General features: G+C 55.1%; 2 protein-coding genes across 3 annotated transcripts; both read right to left on the reverse strand.

The window, feature by feature from the left end:
• Window positions 1-20: 20 nt before the first annotated feature.
• CCDC183 (coiled-coil domain containing 183) lies at window positions 21-8,525 on the reverse strand. The gene is made up of 14 exons (XM_081279750.1): window positions 7,966-8,525; window positions 7,344-7,465; window positions 6,841-6,918; window positions 6,473-6,640; window positions 6,068-6,172; window positions 4,474-4,596; window positions 3,125-3,250; window positions 2,924-2,978; window positions 2,383-2,483; window positions 1,581-1,741; window positions 1,186-1,354; window positions 990-1,100; window positions 823-919; window positions 21-213 (listed from the first exon to the last, which is right to left on the reverse strand). The coding sequence occupies exons 1-14, from the start codon at window positions 8,024-8,026 to the stop codon at window positions 95-97; spliced, it is 1,596 nt and encodes a 531-aa protein (XP_081135876.1). The 5' UTR covers window positions 8,027-8,525; the 3' UTR covers window positions 21-94.
• A 239-nt stretch (window positions 8,526-8,764) lies between these two features.
• On the reverse strand, window positions 8,765-12,594 carry TMEM141 (transmembrane protein 141). 2 transcript variants are annotated; one of them, XM_081281770.1, is made up of 5 exons: window positions 12,477-12,594; window positions 12,136-12,202; window positions 11,903-11,986; window positions 11,543-11,650; window positions 8,765-8,929 (listed from the first exon to the last, which is right to left on the reverse strand). In XM_081281770.1, exons 1-5 carry the CDS (start codon window positions 12,528-12,530, stop codon window positions 8,886-8,888), a joined length of 357 nt encoding a protein of 118 aa, XP_081137896.1. In that variant the 5' UTR covers window positions 12,531-12,594; the 3' UTR covers window positions 8,765-8,885. The 2 variants fall into 2 exon arrangements, with proteins under 2 accessions (XP_081137896.1, XP_081137897.1); XM_081281771.1 differs by having other exon boundaries at window positions 12,136-12,284; window positions 12,477-12,581.
• Window positions 12,595-17,532: the final 4,938 nt, after the last annotated feature.

The following is a 17,532-nucleotide window of genomic DNA, read 5'->3' on the forward strand; positions in this document are numbered from 1 at the left end:
CTCACGCGCCCCGCCCCGCCCCGCCGCTCGCGTCCCTGCGGGTGCTAGGGCACTCCTGGAAAAATGTTTATTCGTGCAACAATCCCGGGTGGTACTACTTCCTCCTCTTCTTGGCCGCCTTGAGCCATTCCTCGATCAGTCCCTGGGCCTGCTTCTTGATCTCGGCCCGCGACGGGACGTAGCTGTGGTCCACGTCGCCAAACTGGAAGCTTTCTGCACGGGCGGGAGCGGGCCGCTGGTAGCCCGACCCCGCGCCCGCCACCCCGGGATTGAGTTCGCAGCCGCTTCCTACTTCCGGTACCGGGGTTCTGTGACCTGTGTTGCCTGGCGGTTGGGGAAAGGCTGACCCCTGGCGTGGCCCATCCTTAGAGAGGCATGGGCTCAGGAGTTCCACCCAGGGATGGACGAACTACCCGGAACCACCTCCTTCCTGTGACTCACCCAAACCCTCTAACTTCAGTCACCCAGGGCCAGGTACCAGGCCACCAGGGCCTGTTGGAATGAGCCAGTCCTAAGCTGCCCACCTGCCTTGCTTTTGGCCACAGAAACCCTACCCAATGCTCTGGCCTGGGTCTCTCCTTGTGGCTCCCGGCTTGGTGTGCCCCTCCTCTCGGGAAAATTGTCATACTTCTTCAATGGCTATAGACTTTCCTGGTCACCACTGAGGCTCCTCCATTAATGTAGTCCCTCTTGGCACCCCTGTCCCTCCAGGATGTCCTGGTCAGATGGAGGGGATATCTTCCCCTACCTTTGCAGCTCTGACCCACTTCTGATTGCCACTGTGGCCCCTCCCAGTGGTCAGGTCCTCCTGAGCAGCCTCACCTATCATGTCCTCCTCTGCATCTTCAAAGGTGATCCTAGTGTTGTGCTTCTCCTTCAGAGTTGAGGACTCCAGGGTGTCCCTCACCTTTGTGCTGACCTGTAGGTCAGTGCCCCTGTCAGCCTGGAGAGGACCTGGGCCATTTGGGTGCCCCCTGGCCCAGAACTACCTCCTCAGTCCTGGGCAGCATTTGCAGGCGGTCAACCAGGTACATGAGCTTCCCCTGGCAGTATGTCAGCTTACTAAACAAATCAAGGGTATCGGAGGGTGCCACTTCTTTCTGTAGGCCAGAGGATGGTCTCGTCTCCTCTCTGGCCCCATCCAGAGGCCCTGGGTACAGCAGCTCCTCCCTACTCTGCTGGTACCTGGGCAGCAGGCAAGGCGATGCCGATGAGCCGGATGTACAGGTTGTCAATGCCTGTCTGGAGGACCAGCAGTAGCTGCTGGCTCCTGGTCATGTGGTTGTAAGCCTCCTGGAGCCTGGCTTCTTCCTCCTGCAGCATGTTCTTTGTCTTGGACTCAATGGACTTAAAGCTGTGGAGTATGAAGGGAAACACAGCAGGGAAAGTGGCACAGTCCCCAGAGCCCAAGGAAGGCCAGGAAGCCAGGTCTGAGCTGGGGGCTGCGCTAACTCCAAAGGCTTAGGTGTTCAGACACCAGTAAGTGTGTCCCCCAGCTTCTACAAAGCCACAGACTCATCATCTGTGAGCTCCCAGCTGTTGCCACATGGGGTGGTCCAGCAGTCCTGGAAGCTGAGTACCTGACAGAGCTGGGCATCTGGCGGAACTTGAGTAGTGCCTCCTCCAGCTCCAGCTTCTTCATCAGGGCCTCCAGCTGTACCCGCCGCTGCTCACAGTCCTCCATCTGCAGCTCCAGGTTCTCCTCTGTGTTTTTTTGAGCCAGGAAGCGGCCAGCAATGTCCTAACCAATCCAGGATACAGAGAAGCAGGTATGGGCCCAGAAAAGCAAACGGGGCTTATGCAGCCTGGGCCCCTCCCTTTGGCCAGTGCAGGTTTTCTGTACCAGAGGCTCAGTCTGATGCTGCCTGCTGCCTGCCACTGAGGACTGGGAGTGGGGGAAGGAGGGCAGCTACAGGGCATGTGTGTCCTGGAAGAGAACCTTCACAATGGGCAGAGGATAACAACCCCACCTGTAGCCAAGGACACCATGAATCACCTTGAGTTCCTGTGTGACGATAGACAAGCTCATATCAGGGACATGTATAGGAGCTCAAGGCCCAATAACAAACCAAGTGGGATTAAAATAAATGGGGCCTGTGGGAGGCAGCTGCTCGCTGTGGCTCAGTCAGGTCGGGAAGGGGTGGGAATTGGAGGTACAGGCTGTTCCTTAGTTTTTGGATGCTCAGGTTCCAACAGGCTCCATATGCTTGGAATGGGTTGCTTTGTCCTGGGAGTACTCTCCAGGGGCTGTGCCTTGCAGACCCAGCTCCTTCCACACCTGAAAGCATATCTGGGGGGTTCAGCTTTCTGTGTCCTTTCCAGAGGGCTTGGCCCAGCTCAGCTGCCCTCCTGCCGTGCCCTGGGAGTGTGAGGGAGTCTTACCCAGAGGTGAGAGCATCGCACTGCAGACTTGACCTTCTCCACCCAAGCAGTCACCTCCGTCTGGTATTCAAGTTCTGCTACGGAAGTTTCTTTCTTCTTCACTGGGAAGAGGAGAGGGGAAGAGGTGTTAGCATGCAGGGATGGCCACAGGATGTCTCTGTACCTATCCAGCCATTGGGGAGGTCAGCTGAGGAACCAGGTACTCCAAGTCACCTGTACCTGTGACTACTCCCTTCTTGTGGGTCCTTCTGGGACACTCCAGGGAAGCCCCAGTGCAGAGGAGGGCAGGGGGCAGCATGGCACTGTGGGGCTTCATGGTACTTTCAGAGGCAGCTCTGAGAAGTCACTGGGTAACAGCTCCTAGGTGCTGGGAAAGGGATCCCTTGGCCACACAGGCCAAGGGCTCACAGCCTCTGCAGGTGCTGTCTCCTTCACTCGGGTGGCTCAGGTTCTACTGGGCCTTGTGGTGACCTGACTTTATGGTCCCAGCCAGAGCTGGCCTTGGAGACCCTGACTGAGCAGGCAGGAAGCTCAGACTAACCCTTCAGAGTATCCGAAATCATCACATTGGAGGGGAAGTCCAGGTCTGTCTGGCCCTGATGGGAGAAAGCAGGTGAGAGTGAACTTGGCCCTCTGGAGGGAGTGACCCTTCAGGCAGCCCTGAGTGGAGGGTCCTTCTGGCCCTCCTGTGGTGTGAGTCTTGATGGGTGGGGATGCCTGCCAGGCCCAGCCCAGGACGTACCCGGCGGTACTTCTCGCTGGTCTCCTTGCTGTGGATCTTGTCAATGAGCTTCTTCTGCTGGTTGAGCCGGTTCTCCCTTGCCCTGCGCTCCTCAATGAAGGACGCCTCCTTTTTCTTCATGTTCCTCTGGGAACACAGGTACACCATGGGGGTGCTATCTCACCACAGCCATCACTGGCCCTAGACCCAGTGGTCCATTTCAGTCCTTGTCTCACCAGGTTGTGGAGTACTGACTGAGGCTTTTGGCCATGTCCTTCTCCATGGAAGCTCACGCCCACTGGCCCCCACCATCCTCGTGGGGTAGACACCCCTTTGCGTCTCAGCACAGGGACTCCAGGCTGGCACATGCTTGCCCTCTCTTGCAGCCCAGGCTTTCCACAGCACTCGAGACCTGTGCATGTCCATATGCCTCCCAGCCCACTCAACCAGATTCCATCAAAGTGGACACAATATGTCTAAAACCAAATTCATCATCTTCCCCCAAGGCCTGGCCTCTTCTAGCACAGCCTGCTGCAGGGGCTGGAGCCTGACCAGCTCCCCTGCTTGGGCTTGCTGACACTGCTTTCTTCGTCGCCATCCCCAGTGTCAAAGCCCACAGCGGGGACCTCTTAAAGCCTTCTCTGTTTCTGGCTACTGGCCTCCACTGTAGGCTTGGCTAGGTGGCCAGCATTTCTGCCCTGGAGCCTTCCAGCCCTGGCAACCAGTGTGAACCATTTTGAAGCACAAATATGACCATGTCTCCATCTCCTCCCAGGCCCCAGGTTAGGGGACCCTGCTGTCTCCACTGACTCACATACTGTACCTGCAGTTCTCTTCCTCCGGCCACACGTACCTATGTATCAAGATCCTTCACTTTTCTGTCCCTTCTCCTCCTGCGCTCTGGCTGCCCCTGAGTTGCTGGATCTTTTTTTCAGAACCCACTGAAGCACTGTGTCCTTGGAAAGCCAGCCTGGACCTCTCCTAGTAGCCAGCAACTCAGATGGACTCTGTGATACCCTACACATTTCTGCCACTCTGGCCCAGATATTGTGTAGTATTTCTTCAGGGACTAATGGACCGGCCCTACCCACTTCAGAAGGGTGGGCGTGTCTCCCCAGGGCCTTTTAGAGGTCTTGGCACAGACTGGGTCCATGGGGGCCACTGCCCTGGGCACATATACCTCATGACTGCCAATGGGAGCCCTCTCCCCCCATGCAGTGGGTGGGCAGAGCACCTGGTGGGGCAGTCTGCTGGAGCCTTTCAGAGATTGCTGTGATGTGGGCATGGGGGTGTCCTGACAGGTCTGGGCCAGCCACACAGGTTTGAGAGAGCTACCTATAGAGGCCCCAAACCCTGGGGCCTAAACTCACTTTGACCTCATCAGTAATCATCATGGCTTCTTGGGACAGGACTGACATGTCCGACAGTTCTGAATAGTAGTTGATCACCAGGTTCTGCAGCTTGTCCAGCTCTGTGGGGTATCCTACAAGTACCTGCATGGAGTGGGCACAGGCAGGTGGGCATGGAGGCCATAGGCAACTTCAGTGCTGCCCACACTACATGCTGGCTTCCCTCATGCCTCCCTGATTCCCTTGTGGCCCCTACACAGAATGGATCTCACCCACCCTCCATCCTTACTGTATGAGCTCTGAGAATAGTGATGGGGTCTGATCTGTGGCCCTAGCCTAAAGCAGGGCACAGGGACAATGAGAGAAATGTTCTGGGAGAAGCAGGCAGCCTGGAGACTCCCACTGCCCAGGCCTGAACATGGTAAGGAAATAATGTTCTACACCAAGAAAGACTGACTCTGGAGCCCAGGAGGGTTTGCTTGGGGACAACTCCCTCTGCAAGTGGAGCAGAGGGGCTTGAAACCTGGGTTTATGGTCACAGAATCCAAGCTCGAAGGCAAGGCCACTCCTATCAGCCAGCCATATAACCTTGGGAAAGTTACTTAACTTCTCTGAGTGTCTCTGTCTGTAGAAAGGTTATACTGGTTCTTTCAAAAAGTTGCTGTCAGTATCAATGGACGATGTAAGATGGAGTGTATAGCACAGGGCCAGGTGCAAAGGGTCAAAAAGAGTTTAGCTATTAGTAGTCTGTTGTTAATAACCACAAAGTCCCGATCTTTGCCAAATTTTTAAAAAAGTGTAGATTGCTATGGGAATTTTAAAAAAGTGTATATGTTCTGAAAAGAAGCAGGTACTACAGAGGAGAAACATAAGGCATGCCCAAGGGAAAATATGGGGAGGGGGCCAGGAAAGAAAGGTGGGCAGGGCTTCTAGGTGAGCGTCCAACACCAGGGCTGGAGGCAAGACCGGAGGACGGGAGGATGGCGTTGAGAGATGGGTATGGGGCCTGGGGTTGGGAACTAGACCCCCAAGGAAGAGCTGCCCTTTCCAGCCTATCCACCTGAGCCCAGTCTTAGGGCTTCCCCTGCCCACCTTTCTAGGCCCTGGGCTCTCAGGCAGGCCCATCATGCTGTTCTCAGCACCTGGCTGCCTGTGAATCTTCCCCCACATCTCTGCTCTGAAATGTGGGAGGCAGCGGGGCAGTGACCAATCTCCCTAAAAGGGATCTTGCCTCACAGTGGGATTTGTAGCCATCAGGGGCCAGGATCTGTTGTCTGCTAGAGTGGGGCAGCTGGATGGGAAGGCAAGCAGCAAGCTGTAGGCCCAGCAGACCTCCAAGGTACAGAGGTGTCAACTCTGTACCATATTGGGGAACTGAGGGCCAGGCTGGTTCTCTGACCCTCACAGGCTCACACTAAGCCATTTCCTATGTCTGAGTAAGTCCAAATGGCTCTGCTACACTCCACAATTGCATTCTTGAAAAATGAAGCTCTTAGATGTTTCCAAGTACTTTAGAGCCCTGTTTTGTTGGCAGCCTGGAGGAGAGCGGAGGTCTGGAGACAGCCCTGTCCCACCGAGACCCGACCCCCAGGCCAGGGCGGGGAGAGGGGCTCACTTTCTTCAGGTAGTCCAGCAGGCCCAGGTACAGCAGGTGGATGTTCTGGCAAGTGGTGATCTTGATCGTCGTCTTTTCGATGTTGTTCTCCAGCTGGCGGATGACCTGGGTCAGGCACAGGGTTCATTGAGGGCGCCTGGGGACAGGCCAGCCAGTGGCAGAGACCCTGCCCAGGGCTCGGCTTTCTCCCAAGGGGTCCCTCCCCTAGTGCAGCCCCTCGCGCATGGCTGCGCCTTCTCCATTGGAGCTCCGCTCCTCTAGGGGACCTGCCCTGCCGCTGAGTCCCCTCCAGGCCAAGGAGCCCTACACTGCAGGGTCCGCCAGCCAACAGAGCCCCGCCCCCGTAGCCCCGTCCATTCGGAGGCTCGGGCCAGGCGAGCTCGCAGAGCTCCGCGCCCGAGGCACCTGCAGCATCCACTTCTCCTCCTTGGAGGCTTCTGACTTGTTCCGCAGGCTGGCCAGCTCCAGTTGCATGTTTTCCAGCCTCTCCCCGCGCCGCCGCACCAGATGGATCAGCACGTTGTGCGCGTTCACACGATCGAAGACGTACTTGCGCAGATTCGCCCGTGCCACCTGGGTCGGGGAGGGCGACCGTGCGTGCGTGCGTGCGCGATGGGGCACCGCGGGGCACCCAGGAGGGACGCGTGGCTGCCCTACAGGAGCCCTGGGATGGGAACTTGCTCTTCTTTCCGCAGGTTCCGGAGCGCTGTACAGTTAGGGGTGGGTCATAGGGCAGGGCGAGGGATCCGCCCCTGGCTTGTCAGCCTCGGTACCTCCACGGTGCTGCGGCCTTGCGCCATCCTCATGTGCACGTCCTTCCCGCAAGCTTTGGAGATGGTCCACTGGTCGTTCTGCGGAGGGGCGGCGGCTGAGCCAGGCATAAAGCCCCAGGCGTCCTCCAGCCGCCAGCCCCTGCAGGCATCTCCCTGAGGCCTCTTTTACCAAATGCTAGCCCAGCACCAAGACCTCTGCTCCTGGGGCCGCGGCGCCACCCGACTGGCCACGCAGGAGGGTCTGGCTTGGGCGCCAGGGGCGGGGGGTTTGGAGAGGGACGCCAGAGGCCCCTGCAGCGGGACTGGGACGTGCGTTTCAGATGCCGAGCCCTTCGAGTGGGTGGTGGGGAACCTGCCCTGGGTAAGGGTCATAGTGAATCTCTCTCCACAGCCCCTTGCCTCAAGAGAGGAAAGGGTGGGGGATGAGAAGAGGGGGTGTGTGTTTCTTCAGCTCGAGCCCGTCCCCATCCCCCACCTGCGAGGAGGGGGCAGGGCTTGGGCACCTTCTTGGCCAAAGCCCAGTCCTGGGCCCCACGACGGATGTTGCTGCGCAGAAGGGCCTGGGTTGCTTTGTTCTGTGCGATCTTGTCCTTCACCCCCTGGATTTGGAGCGCCCGACATTGCTCTGTGGTGAAGGAGGGGACAGGGTGGCCAGGGTGTGGGCGGGGAGGCAAGAGAAGGGTATGGGAGAACACTGCTTCCCCAGCCATGCTCCCTCCTCCCACTCTTCTCTGGGAGGAACAGGCTCCACTCCTCTGCAGGGGTGATCTGCAGGGCTGTCAGTGAAAGAGTGTTGGAGAGGCCCAAACCAGGAATGGGGCATCCTTACTCTCTTCCAAATATGCTACCCACAGAAGAGGCAGGCTCTTCCCGTCTCTTTGGTTGCGGTTGCTCTTAAGCTCACAAATCTCCTTTAGGTTCCCTCCTTCATACAGCCCCCTCCCATGGCAGACCCCTTAGATTCCCTTCTCCCAGCCTGGGCCTTGGGGATGGCGGTGGGGGTATAATTGGATGACCAATTGCTCCTCCATGTCCTGGTGTTAAAACTGAAGGTACTGGTCCAAGAACTAGGAACCAAGAACCCTTGGTCCCTGCAGGCCAAGTTTCAGCCAGCGCAGGGCTCACCTTGGAGCCGAGTGATGGTCCTTAGCTCCTGACTCTCCACATCTGCCTCATGCACTTTCATGATGGCTCTCAGGGTCCTTCGGGATCCTTGTGCGCTGCCCACTCTCCCTGTGTGTCGTCTGTTCAACAGAGCCAATGCTCAGATTGTCCCTGGAATTTCAGCCCATTGTGAGGGGGGTCAGGGTTCTCAATGCCCAGAGAATATGGAATCCCCTCCTCCAGCCAGCCTCAGAATCACCTGTGGACAATTGCCCTAATGGAAGAGTCTTGTGGTGGCTGCTCACTGCTTAGGAGCTCTGCTGTGTCCAGGAACCTGTTTCCTTGGTGGTGGTGGTGGATAATTTGTAACTGTCTGGCATAGCACCCCTTGCCTGCACCTCTGCACCTTCCATGTTCCTTCCCATGCCCCTAGGCTGCTTCTATAGTCTCTGGACTGTGTCTCCCAAACCTATTCTGATGTCTTTACCTTGCAGGAACTCTATCCCCCCACCCATGTTCCAACTTCAAAGTCCATACCCTGGGTGACCTGGCTTACCACTCACTTCCCCACTTCTTCCACCTTCTCCTGATCTTTGCTGTGCTCCCTGGAGCCCAGCCAGTCGGCCCCCACCTCCCTCAGAACCCCTGGGCCTTTGTTCAGAAGTTACAGGGCCAGCTCCCTGCCCCTGACTCCTCCCTTTCCCCTAGAGTAGTGTGCATGGAGAAATGAACAGCCTGGGATGCTGGGGGCCACACGAGATATAGGTACCTCTTCGCCAGCCTTGTTGGCATGGGTCTTTTATAACAAAGCACCACAGACTAGTGGCTTACACAAGTTTATTCTCAGTCCCGGAGGCTGAAGTCTAGGATCCAGGTGCCAAAGGCTGGTTTCCCTGAGGCCTGATTCCTTGGCTTACAGACACTGTCTTTTCCCTGGGCCCTCAGGGAGTTGTCTCTCTGTGCATGTTTGTGTCCTGATCTCCTCCTGTAAGAGCACACACCCATCACATTGGATTAGGCTCCCCATGACCTCATTTAACCTTTATGTACCTTGTTAAAGACTCTGTCTTAGTCACATCCCAAAGTACTAGGGGACACAATCAGACCACAACATACACAACTTGGTATCTGGCGGAAACAAGCTTGCTAGCTCTCCATTCTCCCTTGGATACTGACTTCCTGAACTTTAGTGGGACATGTGCCTTCCTGAACTTTAGTGGGACTGCCTTCCTGGGTGTCCCTACCATAGATGCTCAATTCTGGCCAGTGGTGTGTAAGCAGAAATGGTAGGTGACCTGCTTTCCTTGTCCCCTTTCTTCCTCCTGCATAATGTGATAAAGAGACAATGCTGGAGCCCGTGTGACCACCTGGCACCATGATGAGTGGTCATGGAGGGAGCAGGTGAAAGGAGCCTTGTTCTTGACTGACCACCCTGGCCCACTACTGTGGTCTGAGCAGTTTGTCCTCCGAAACTCATGCCAGAGTTTAATACTCCTTGTTAGGTATTAAAAAGCTGGAAACTTGGACTGTGGTGTTCAGAGGTGGGGGTCTCTGGGAAGGGGTTAAAAATTAGATAAGATCAGTAGGGTGGAGTCCTCCTGATAGAAGTCTGGTGGCCTTGCAGGAAGAGAGAAAGAACAGGAGACCCATATGCTGTTGCTCACCAGGGATGCGCTGGGCCTCCTCTGGACCTTGTCAGCAAAATGACCATCACCAGATATAGCCTCTCAAGCTTTGACCAGACTTGGGCCAAAATAAATCCCTTTTCTTTATATGTATGGTATATTATGGGCAACAGGAAACAGATTAAGGCACCCACCTGGACTTTTACAGGAAAGAAAATAAAGTTCTAGTTCTAGTTTGCCTAGGCCATTGTTATCTTGGGCCTGCGGCCATTCTGCCTTCCTTCTGAGACATCCTCAACAGACATTCTGAATGAGTGGCTCCAAGATGCCAGGGCAGAGCTGGCTGACCCAGCAGTGGGCCTTCTAGTACGGGGACTGGAAGTCTGGACCATCTCTGCCTCTGTCTTTGTGGACTGTGATGAAGGCCATCTGGCCTTCAGCTTTCCTTTTCCATGGAGAGGAGGCCTCACCAATGGGTGAGTTTGGAATGACAGGGACCCCACATAAAGAAGCCTCAGAGCCAGGAGGAATCCGAATTCTGGGGTTCTGCATTAGGAACTTCCTTCCCACATCCTCGGCAGTAGCTGTATTGTCATAAAGATGACATCTGATCTTGGGCTGGGGTGGTGGCTCAGTGGCCTAGGGCACTGGGTTAGATTCTCAGCACCACATATAAATAAATGAATAAAATAAAGGTTCATCAACATCTAAAAAGAATTTTTAAAAGAAAGATGACACCTGATCTGTATTTTTTTCCCTTTAGTAGTACTAGGAATTGAACCCAGGAGTGCTTACCCACTGAGACTTTTTTTTTTCTTTTGACAGAGTCTCACTAAGTTGCCCAGATAGGCCTTGAACTTGTGGATTCTGCTTCAGTTTCCCAAGTGATCTCATCTTTGCTCTACCACTGAACTATACCTCTTGCCCTTTTTTGTTTTTTTAAAACAGAACCTCACAAAGTTGCTGAGGTTGGCCTTGAACTTGCCATCCTCCTGCCTGAGTCTCCCAAGTAGCTGGGATTACCGGCATAGACCACCGTGCCTGTCTGTTCTCATTTCCTTGCCCCCTTTATTCTCAGTTGCTTTAGAGCTCTGGAGGGAAAAAGGACATGCCATTTATTAGCCTCACACAGCCAGCACCAGTGGTCTCCCCAGACTTGTTGTGGATGTAGGGGCTGGAAAGGGGACACCAAAGTACCCAGGATGCACAAGTCCCTTCCACCATGCAGGCTACCTTCTCCACTTGTGTGTGTGCAACAGGACACAACCATTTCTGGCTCACAGTGTTTACCCTGTTTCTTGCTGCCCCACAGGAGAATGCCCATCCCCAGAGCCCGTCTGAACAGATGACCACTTGGGCAGGTCCTGGTTTGGGGGCAGCAACAGCAGAATGCACAGGTCTGTCAGGCTTGGACAGGCATGTGTGCAGAGGACACAGGATACACCTAGGTGGGGAAGCCTGTGTGAGACAGGGAGGGCCAGGTTGGGGCTGGAGGTACAGTTGTGAACTGGGTGATGCTCTCTTAGCTGTGTGGATCTGTAAGAGGTAAAGGGAGATGACTGGAACCACATGCACGGTCACGCAGGACCCTTGTCCCATTTCACCATAGCAAAAACTGAGTCCTGTAACCAGGATGGCAAGCCTGGGGTTCATCAGCTTGATATGGGATCAGGGTCTCCCAGTCTAGCTGCTCTTCTTGGGTACCCACACAGCCGCTGGGACCTGCCCACTCGCCTCACTCTGCACCCTTCTGTCTCAAGGCCACACAATTCTCTGTCTTCCTCCTGTGAATGTAGCACTCAACTCTGCTTTACCCAATCCAGGACCAGCCCCTCGAGAATGGCAGGCCAAGGAAGCAGGGACTGAAGGGAAACCCCTTCCCAACCTATCACATGGGCCCCTGGTCTTGCCTCCTTAAAACTCTGGGGTCCTAGAACTTCAGCTGCTTCTTGCTACCCCCCAGGCCCTCTCACCTGTGCCTCTGTCTCTGGGAAGTTGTCCTGTCTCCAGGAAGAGCCAGAGGTTGCTGCATTTCTGAGACTCCACTCTTGTCACCCCATAGCTTGCCACAGAGCCTGCAACTGGGGAGCAGGAAGCAGGAGGGTGGTGGGCTGCGGGGCCTTAGCCTTTGCATTTTCAGAAGGGAAGGTGAGCACGGGGTATGTCTGGACAGACATGGTGGGTGAATTTGGACAGGGCTTCTATGCAAACTGGAGGCCCAGCCAGAGGCAGGGGTGCTGGAACCATATTCTCAGCAGAAACCCATCCTTGCTTAAGACATAGTCACCTGTGCTATTCAGGGGCATTTCAGGTACATACTCTGGGATACCCACCCACAGCCATCAGCACGCTCCACTGCATCGGGTACGGGAACTTTCTCTGAATGAACATCTGCAGGCCGAAGGTCATGCCGGTTCCTGCCAAGAGCCAGGGTCCACCAATCAGCCAGTAGGCTGGGTGCCCCAGTGCACCTGCTGCAGGCGGCTTGGCGCCACCTGCTGGAGAGTCAGGGTGGGACAAGAGAGTGCGTTTTTTTGACACCACAGGACACCTGGACCCAGCCTACCTGTGACAAAGGTGAACACGCCCTTCATGAAGGCGTTTGACTGGCACGCAGCATATTCCCCGAGTCCCTGGGAGACGGAAGGGAGTTCGAGGCTCAGTCCTCCCTCCCTCTTCTCTCACCGTCCCTCCAGTCCCTCCTCTGGGCAGGCCCTGGTCGTGGAGGGGTAAGACGCTGGGGACTGAACACGTCCCACCTCCCCTTAAGCCCACCAGGGACGCCCCAGGCCCAGGCAGGAGCGTGCCCCTTCGCCCCTCCTTCCTGCCGGGGCTCCCAGCCAGCCCCCCGTCCCGCTTAGGTCAGCTGCTGAGGCCCGGGGCCGCGTTGTAGGCCGGTCTTCTCACCGGGTGTTTGGCGGCCACGGCGTCGTCGACGCGGGACAGGCCAAGGGTCACCATGGTGGCCTGGTAGGAAGCGCCCGCCTGCAGAAGACGGCGAAGAGAGGCGGGGATGGGGGCGGGAACAGGGGCGGGAACAGGGGCGGGTGGGGCGGGTGGGGCCCCAAAGCGCCGCCTGCGCAGGCGCAGCCACTTGCTTCAGGGGCGGGAGTGAAGGTCGTGGTTCCTGTTAATCAAGCTGGGGTCGTGCTTCAGAGCTCCACTCAAGGGTTGGAGTTCTTAAAAGCAACCACGAGTATGATTTGGAATTATAATCATATAATTATATGATTATAATTCCAAATTATAATTTGGAATAATTATTTAGCAAAGTACTTTCTACAATACTGCTTAAGCCCATTCTTGGTGCCAATTCTGTTCTGAACCTGGGGTCCCACTGGGGGACTTGGAGCCCCTGCCCTCAGAGTCTGGCTGACCCTTACTGGCCTCCGACCCAGGAGCGTTGGAAGGCCCAGGCTTCGGGCACCCCTCAGGAGGCTCTCAGAGTCCCCAAAAGTGTCACCCAGCAGTGGGGGAGCAATAGATAGTGTGAGAAGAGGGAGGACCCACAGGCCTTGTCCGGGAGGCTGGAGGGGATGCAGAATGCGGAGACAGGAAATGGAGCGGAGGAGGGTGGATGATGAGTTTCAGGGCAAATACGCTGGAGGAAGGACAGGAGAAAAGTTTAAAACAGGTAGAAGAGATGTAGAAGGAGGGATAGGGAAATGCAATTGCAGACTTCCAGACCTGTCCCTCTCCAAGCCAGTGTCTCTCCCAGACCTTCACCCCCAAAATTTCTGGAAAAGTTACTGTGAACTCACCCACTTATAAAATTTACTGTGTATATTGTCAATTAGCCCACCAATAAATAGATTTAAGTAAAGAGAGCTATGACATTTTAAGAAATCTGTAGGGGACAAGACTGAGATCATCTCCACACACCTTCCCATACCCACCTCTCACCGAGTTTCCTCTGAAGAAGAGCGAGGAACCTCCCGATCACGTCTCTCACTGGAGATGGCCACGTCCTCCCTGAGTGTGAGCTCCTGCTTTCCTCAGGAAGACTGTCCTGTACTGATGTGCTGCAGCTCTTCTCTATCATGTCTGCCAAGGTCTCAGCTGGCCCTGAGTTGAGTGCCCCTTTCTCCCAAGAACTCTTCGGGATCCTATCCTGGAGATCTCTCTTCTTCGGTGACAGGTTGGTCTGGCTTGCTGTGAAGTCCAGTTGGGTGGTGCAGCCAGGTGGTTTTCTCCTGTTGGGCTCAGACAGTGTGGACTGGATGGGTTTGGGTGGAGCTGTCTAGAATTTGCTAGGAGAGTATGCCTGGGTTTGAAGCTTAGTAAGTTGGTTCTGGTGCCTTCCAACAAGCTAAAGGGAGGAGGGAAGACAAGGGGGCATATAGTCAAGGGTCAGGAGCTTGGAGGCACCCCGTAGGATAGCATGTTGCTGGAGTGAGGACAGAAAAGCAGTGATTTGAAAGCCAGCAGGTGAGATGAGGTGAGGTGAGGTGGCCAGGGCAGGAGGCTGGACCTGAGCAGAGGAGAGGTATGACCTACAGGCTGAGAAGGTAGGCATGCACCAGCCACTGTTGGTCCTGAGGGTTGGTGGGAGCATGAGCCAGTTGCTAAAGTCCAAACAGTGGGGAGTGGAGATGCCAAAAGCAAGAGGGTTGGCTTGGGGAGTGGATGTGTCCTCAGGACTCTGCAGAAGGAGGAGGAAGGTTTAGAAGCAGCCATAGAAGAACTGGGCCCTGGGTAGGATGGGGTGGGAGGAGCACACATGCTGAAGGCCACAGAAAACCTGGGCACAGATCCTGCTTGGCATCCATGGCACAGCCACAGAGATGTGGTGCTTTCAGTTCTGGTCTTCTGAGGCCTCTCTCCTTGGCTTGTAGATGGTGCCTTCTCCTCAGTCCTCATACAATCTTCCCTTTGTGCCCATCTGCTCTGTATATGAGGGTTTAAAGAATGTGCCTCAGGATTGGGGCTAGTTTCTATGGCTTAGCAGCATGTTTGATCTTTCAGGGCTTGGGGCGATAACCTAAGCAGCTTATCAGAGCCCAGAACATTCAGGGGCAAACTCGGGCTCAAGCTTGCAGGGAACGCATGTAGCTGGCCCATCTAGGATGGGGATTGAATAGCCCACTCGAGCGATGCTACCCTTCCCAGAGCTTCCCAGAACACACCAGAGAAAATGATCTACCAGACAGCAGGTCCCTTTCTCAATAAAAAAATAAAAAATAAAATAAAAGGGGCTCAGGATGTAGCTCAGTGGTACACAGCCCCTGGGTTCAAAACAAAACAAAACAAAAACCAATAGCTTTGATTTATGAGAAATAGAAGGTCTGGTGCTCCATTTTCAAAATATAGTATTCAGCCTTATTTGGATCAAATTGTAGCCATTTTAATTGGAGTCTTTCCCACCCCAATTTAAAAATTAGCCAATCATGTAGATTGTACCCCTGAGTTCTCCAATCAGGGCGAAAGGTAGAGCTGCGTTAGGGATTTAAATCCGCAGACTGGTGCAAGTGGGCTTGCTAACCAGGTCCCAGGAGTACTCCTTTCTGGCAGAGGTAAAGGTTTTCATTGCCTTGGCCACTTTTGAGCACGTGTTTGATTTCTTGCAGGACCTAGTTATTTCTAAGGATTGGAGGTGGGATCTGAGCTTAGTGCCTCACTTTGATAGACTATTTCTCCCTTTTAAAATTTCTTGTAAGGCTGGGGTTGTGGCTTAGTGATAGAGTGCTTGCCTCACATTTGTGAAGCCCTAGGTTTGATCCTCAGCACCACATAAAAACAAGTAAATTAAATAAAGCTATCGTGTCCATCTACAACTAAAAAAATATACATAAATGTATTTTGTGTGTGGTGCTGGGGATTGAACCCAGGGCTTTGTGCACGCAAGGCAAGCAATCTACCAATTGAGCCATAAGTGCAGCCCTACAACTAAAAATATATATATTAAAAAAATTCCTTGTAGTTAAAGATGCTTTCTTTTGAGCCCAGCAAGGTAGCCCACACTTGTAATCCCAGTGACCTGGGAGCCTGAGGCAGGAGGTCATAAGTTCAGGGCCAGCCTCAGCAATTTAGTGAGAACCTCAGCAACTTAGCAAGATCCTCTCTCAAATAATTAAAAGGGCTGGGGGTGTAGCTCAGTGTTAGAGTGCCCCTGGGTTTAATCCCCAGTACCAAATAATAATAAAAAATAATGATAAATTTAAAAGACTGATGGTCGCTTCTTAGTGAAAGTGATGCATGTTCCATGTGACACCAAGAGCAATGCAGTTGATCCTAAACGTGAAACACACCTGCAAACCCAGCAGTGCTGGCGAGGGCTCAGACCTTGGGGCACAGGAGCTGCAGGGTGCACAGCAATATGGCCCGTGGTTCTTGCACCTGCTCCTTCCCAGGGCTTGGGGGTGGGGGCTGGGCAATGCCCCATTGTCCTAGAAGAGCATGGACCACATCCAGAGTCCACCTAGACTCCCTCTATCTCTTTCTGGCCTCAGTGCCACTTACACACCCCAGGTCTGCAGTCTTCTCTCACTCCCTAGCTCCCGCTGCTGCTGAGAACCACACAGCTCCAGGGCAGATGTCCGTCCCCAGCCAGAAGAGAAGTGACTTCCAATGTTCTAAGCTGCTCCCAGTTACTGGCCTAGGCCAAGGGGCTGTAACCTCCTGCCCCAGAGCTCAGGGCTGCACCTCAGTCCCCGCCCCATGCACCTTTCTGGGGCTGGGAAAGCTTCTGGGTGGGCTGGTCTCCTGAGAGTGAGGGGGGTATGGATCTCCCCAAGCCTCAGACCCCTGAGCCTGGGTTTCCCCAGATTTAATGGGGGAGGGTCTGCCCAAGGCCTCTGTTCTCCTTCTGGGTGAGGCCCTGATGCCTGCTGTGGCCATCTGCTCTGCTGCCTGTCAGCAGGGCCACTGTCTGGCCCCTCATCCTTGCAGGGTTCCCATCTGCCTGCCTGCCCCCTTGGCATTCTGAGGCCAGTGGTGGCCCCTCTGCTCTGCGGCCTCAGGGACCAGGGTGGTGGAAGAGCGGCCGTGGTAAAGAGGCTGTTGGAGGGGAGCTCTACCTCGGAGACCTTGCTGTGCCTCTTGGCCAGGGTGTGTGCAGGGCTGTAGTGAGGGCTGATCTTGGCCCACCCCCAGCCATGGGTCTGCTCCTGGAAGTGGGTCCTGGAAGCTCCAGCTGCCTGCTCCCTCTCTCCTCCTGGTGCTCTGGGAAGTGGCCCAGAGGTCAGGTAGTCTTGGTGGCTCTCTGGGCCTAGGCTTTGAGGCCAGCAGGGATGCCTGGGGCCTTCCCTCTGCCTGCCACATGCCTCCTTGGCCCAAGCCCTGGCAGGGCCTCTGGGGGTGTTCAGGTCCCATGCTTTGGTTGTCTGACCCTTGTTAAGGTCATGGATGGAGTGGTCCCTGCATACTCGGTCATGTGCTGGACAGTGCTCAGGAGGGAGTGAAGGGACGGGAGGGGGTACAGCACAGACAGCGTGCCAGCGGAGCACGGGGCTTCTTCTTCCCTCAGTGTGTTCTCCCTCCATGTGTGACGTGACCCCTTTCGTCACCGCCCCCTGGCTGGGCATGGCTGCAGGGGTGGTAGTGCTGGGCCAGCCACCCATTCTCCTGCAGCCTAGGCTGCCCAGATCTTCCTCTCAGCAGCCTGGTAGGAGCAACCATGTCCTGGGCCAGTCAACCAGTCAATGCCCTTAGTATAAAGCTCCCTGGGCAGCCAGGCAGGCTGCACCTGTTCAGGTTGCATGGTGGCCACTGTGGTACCATCAGGCCCCCTTGGACACAGAGACACAATTCTTCAGACTGTTCATGTCCTTGTCCTGGTTGGGGCTTGTGAAGGGAATGTCCTTGTGACTCAACAGGGAGTCTCCTGGAAAGACCCATAACTGTCAGCTCTCCAGGGCCAGCTGGGGTGGGTGTCCTCCAGTTTTCTCTGGGATCCGTCCACAGATCAGCTTGGACTTCAGTTCTCTGGACACTGGAATCAGCTATACTCGGCTTGGGAGGCTCC

This window comes from Spermophilus citellus (assembly GCF_964194105.1).
Source record: "Spermophilus citellus genome assembly, chromosome: 2".
In the NCBI taxonomy this organism is placed as follows: Eukaryota; Metazoa; Chordata; class Mammalia; order Rodentia; family Sciuridae; genus Spermophilus; species Spermophilus citellus.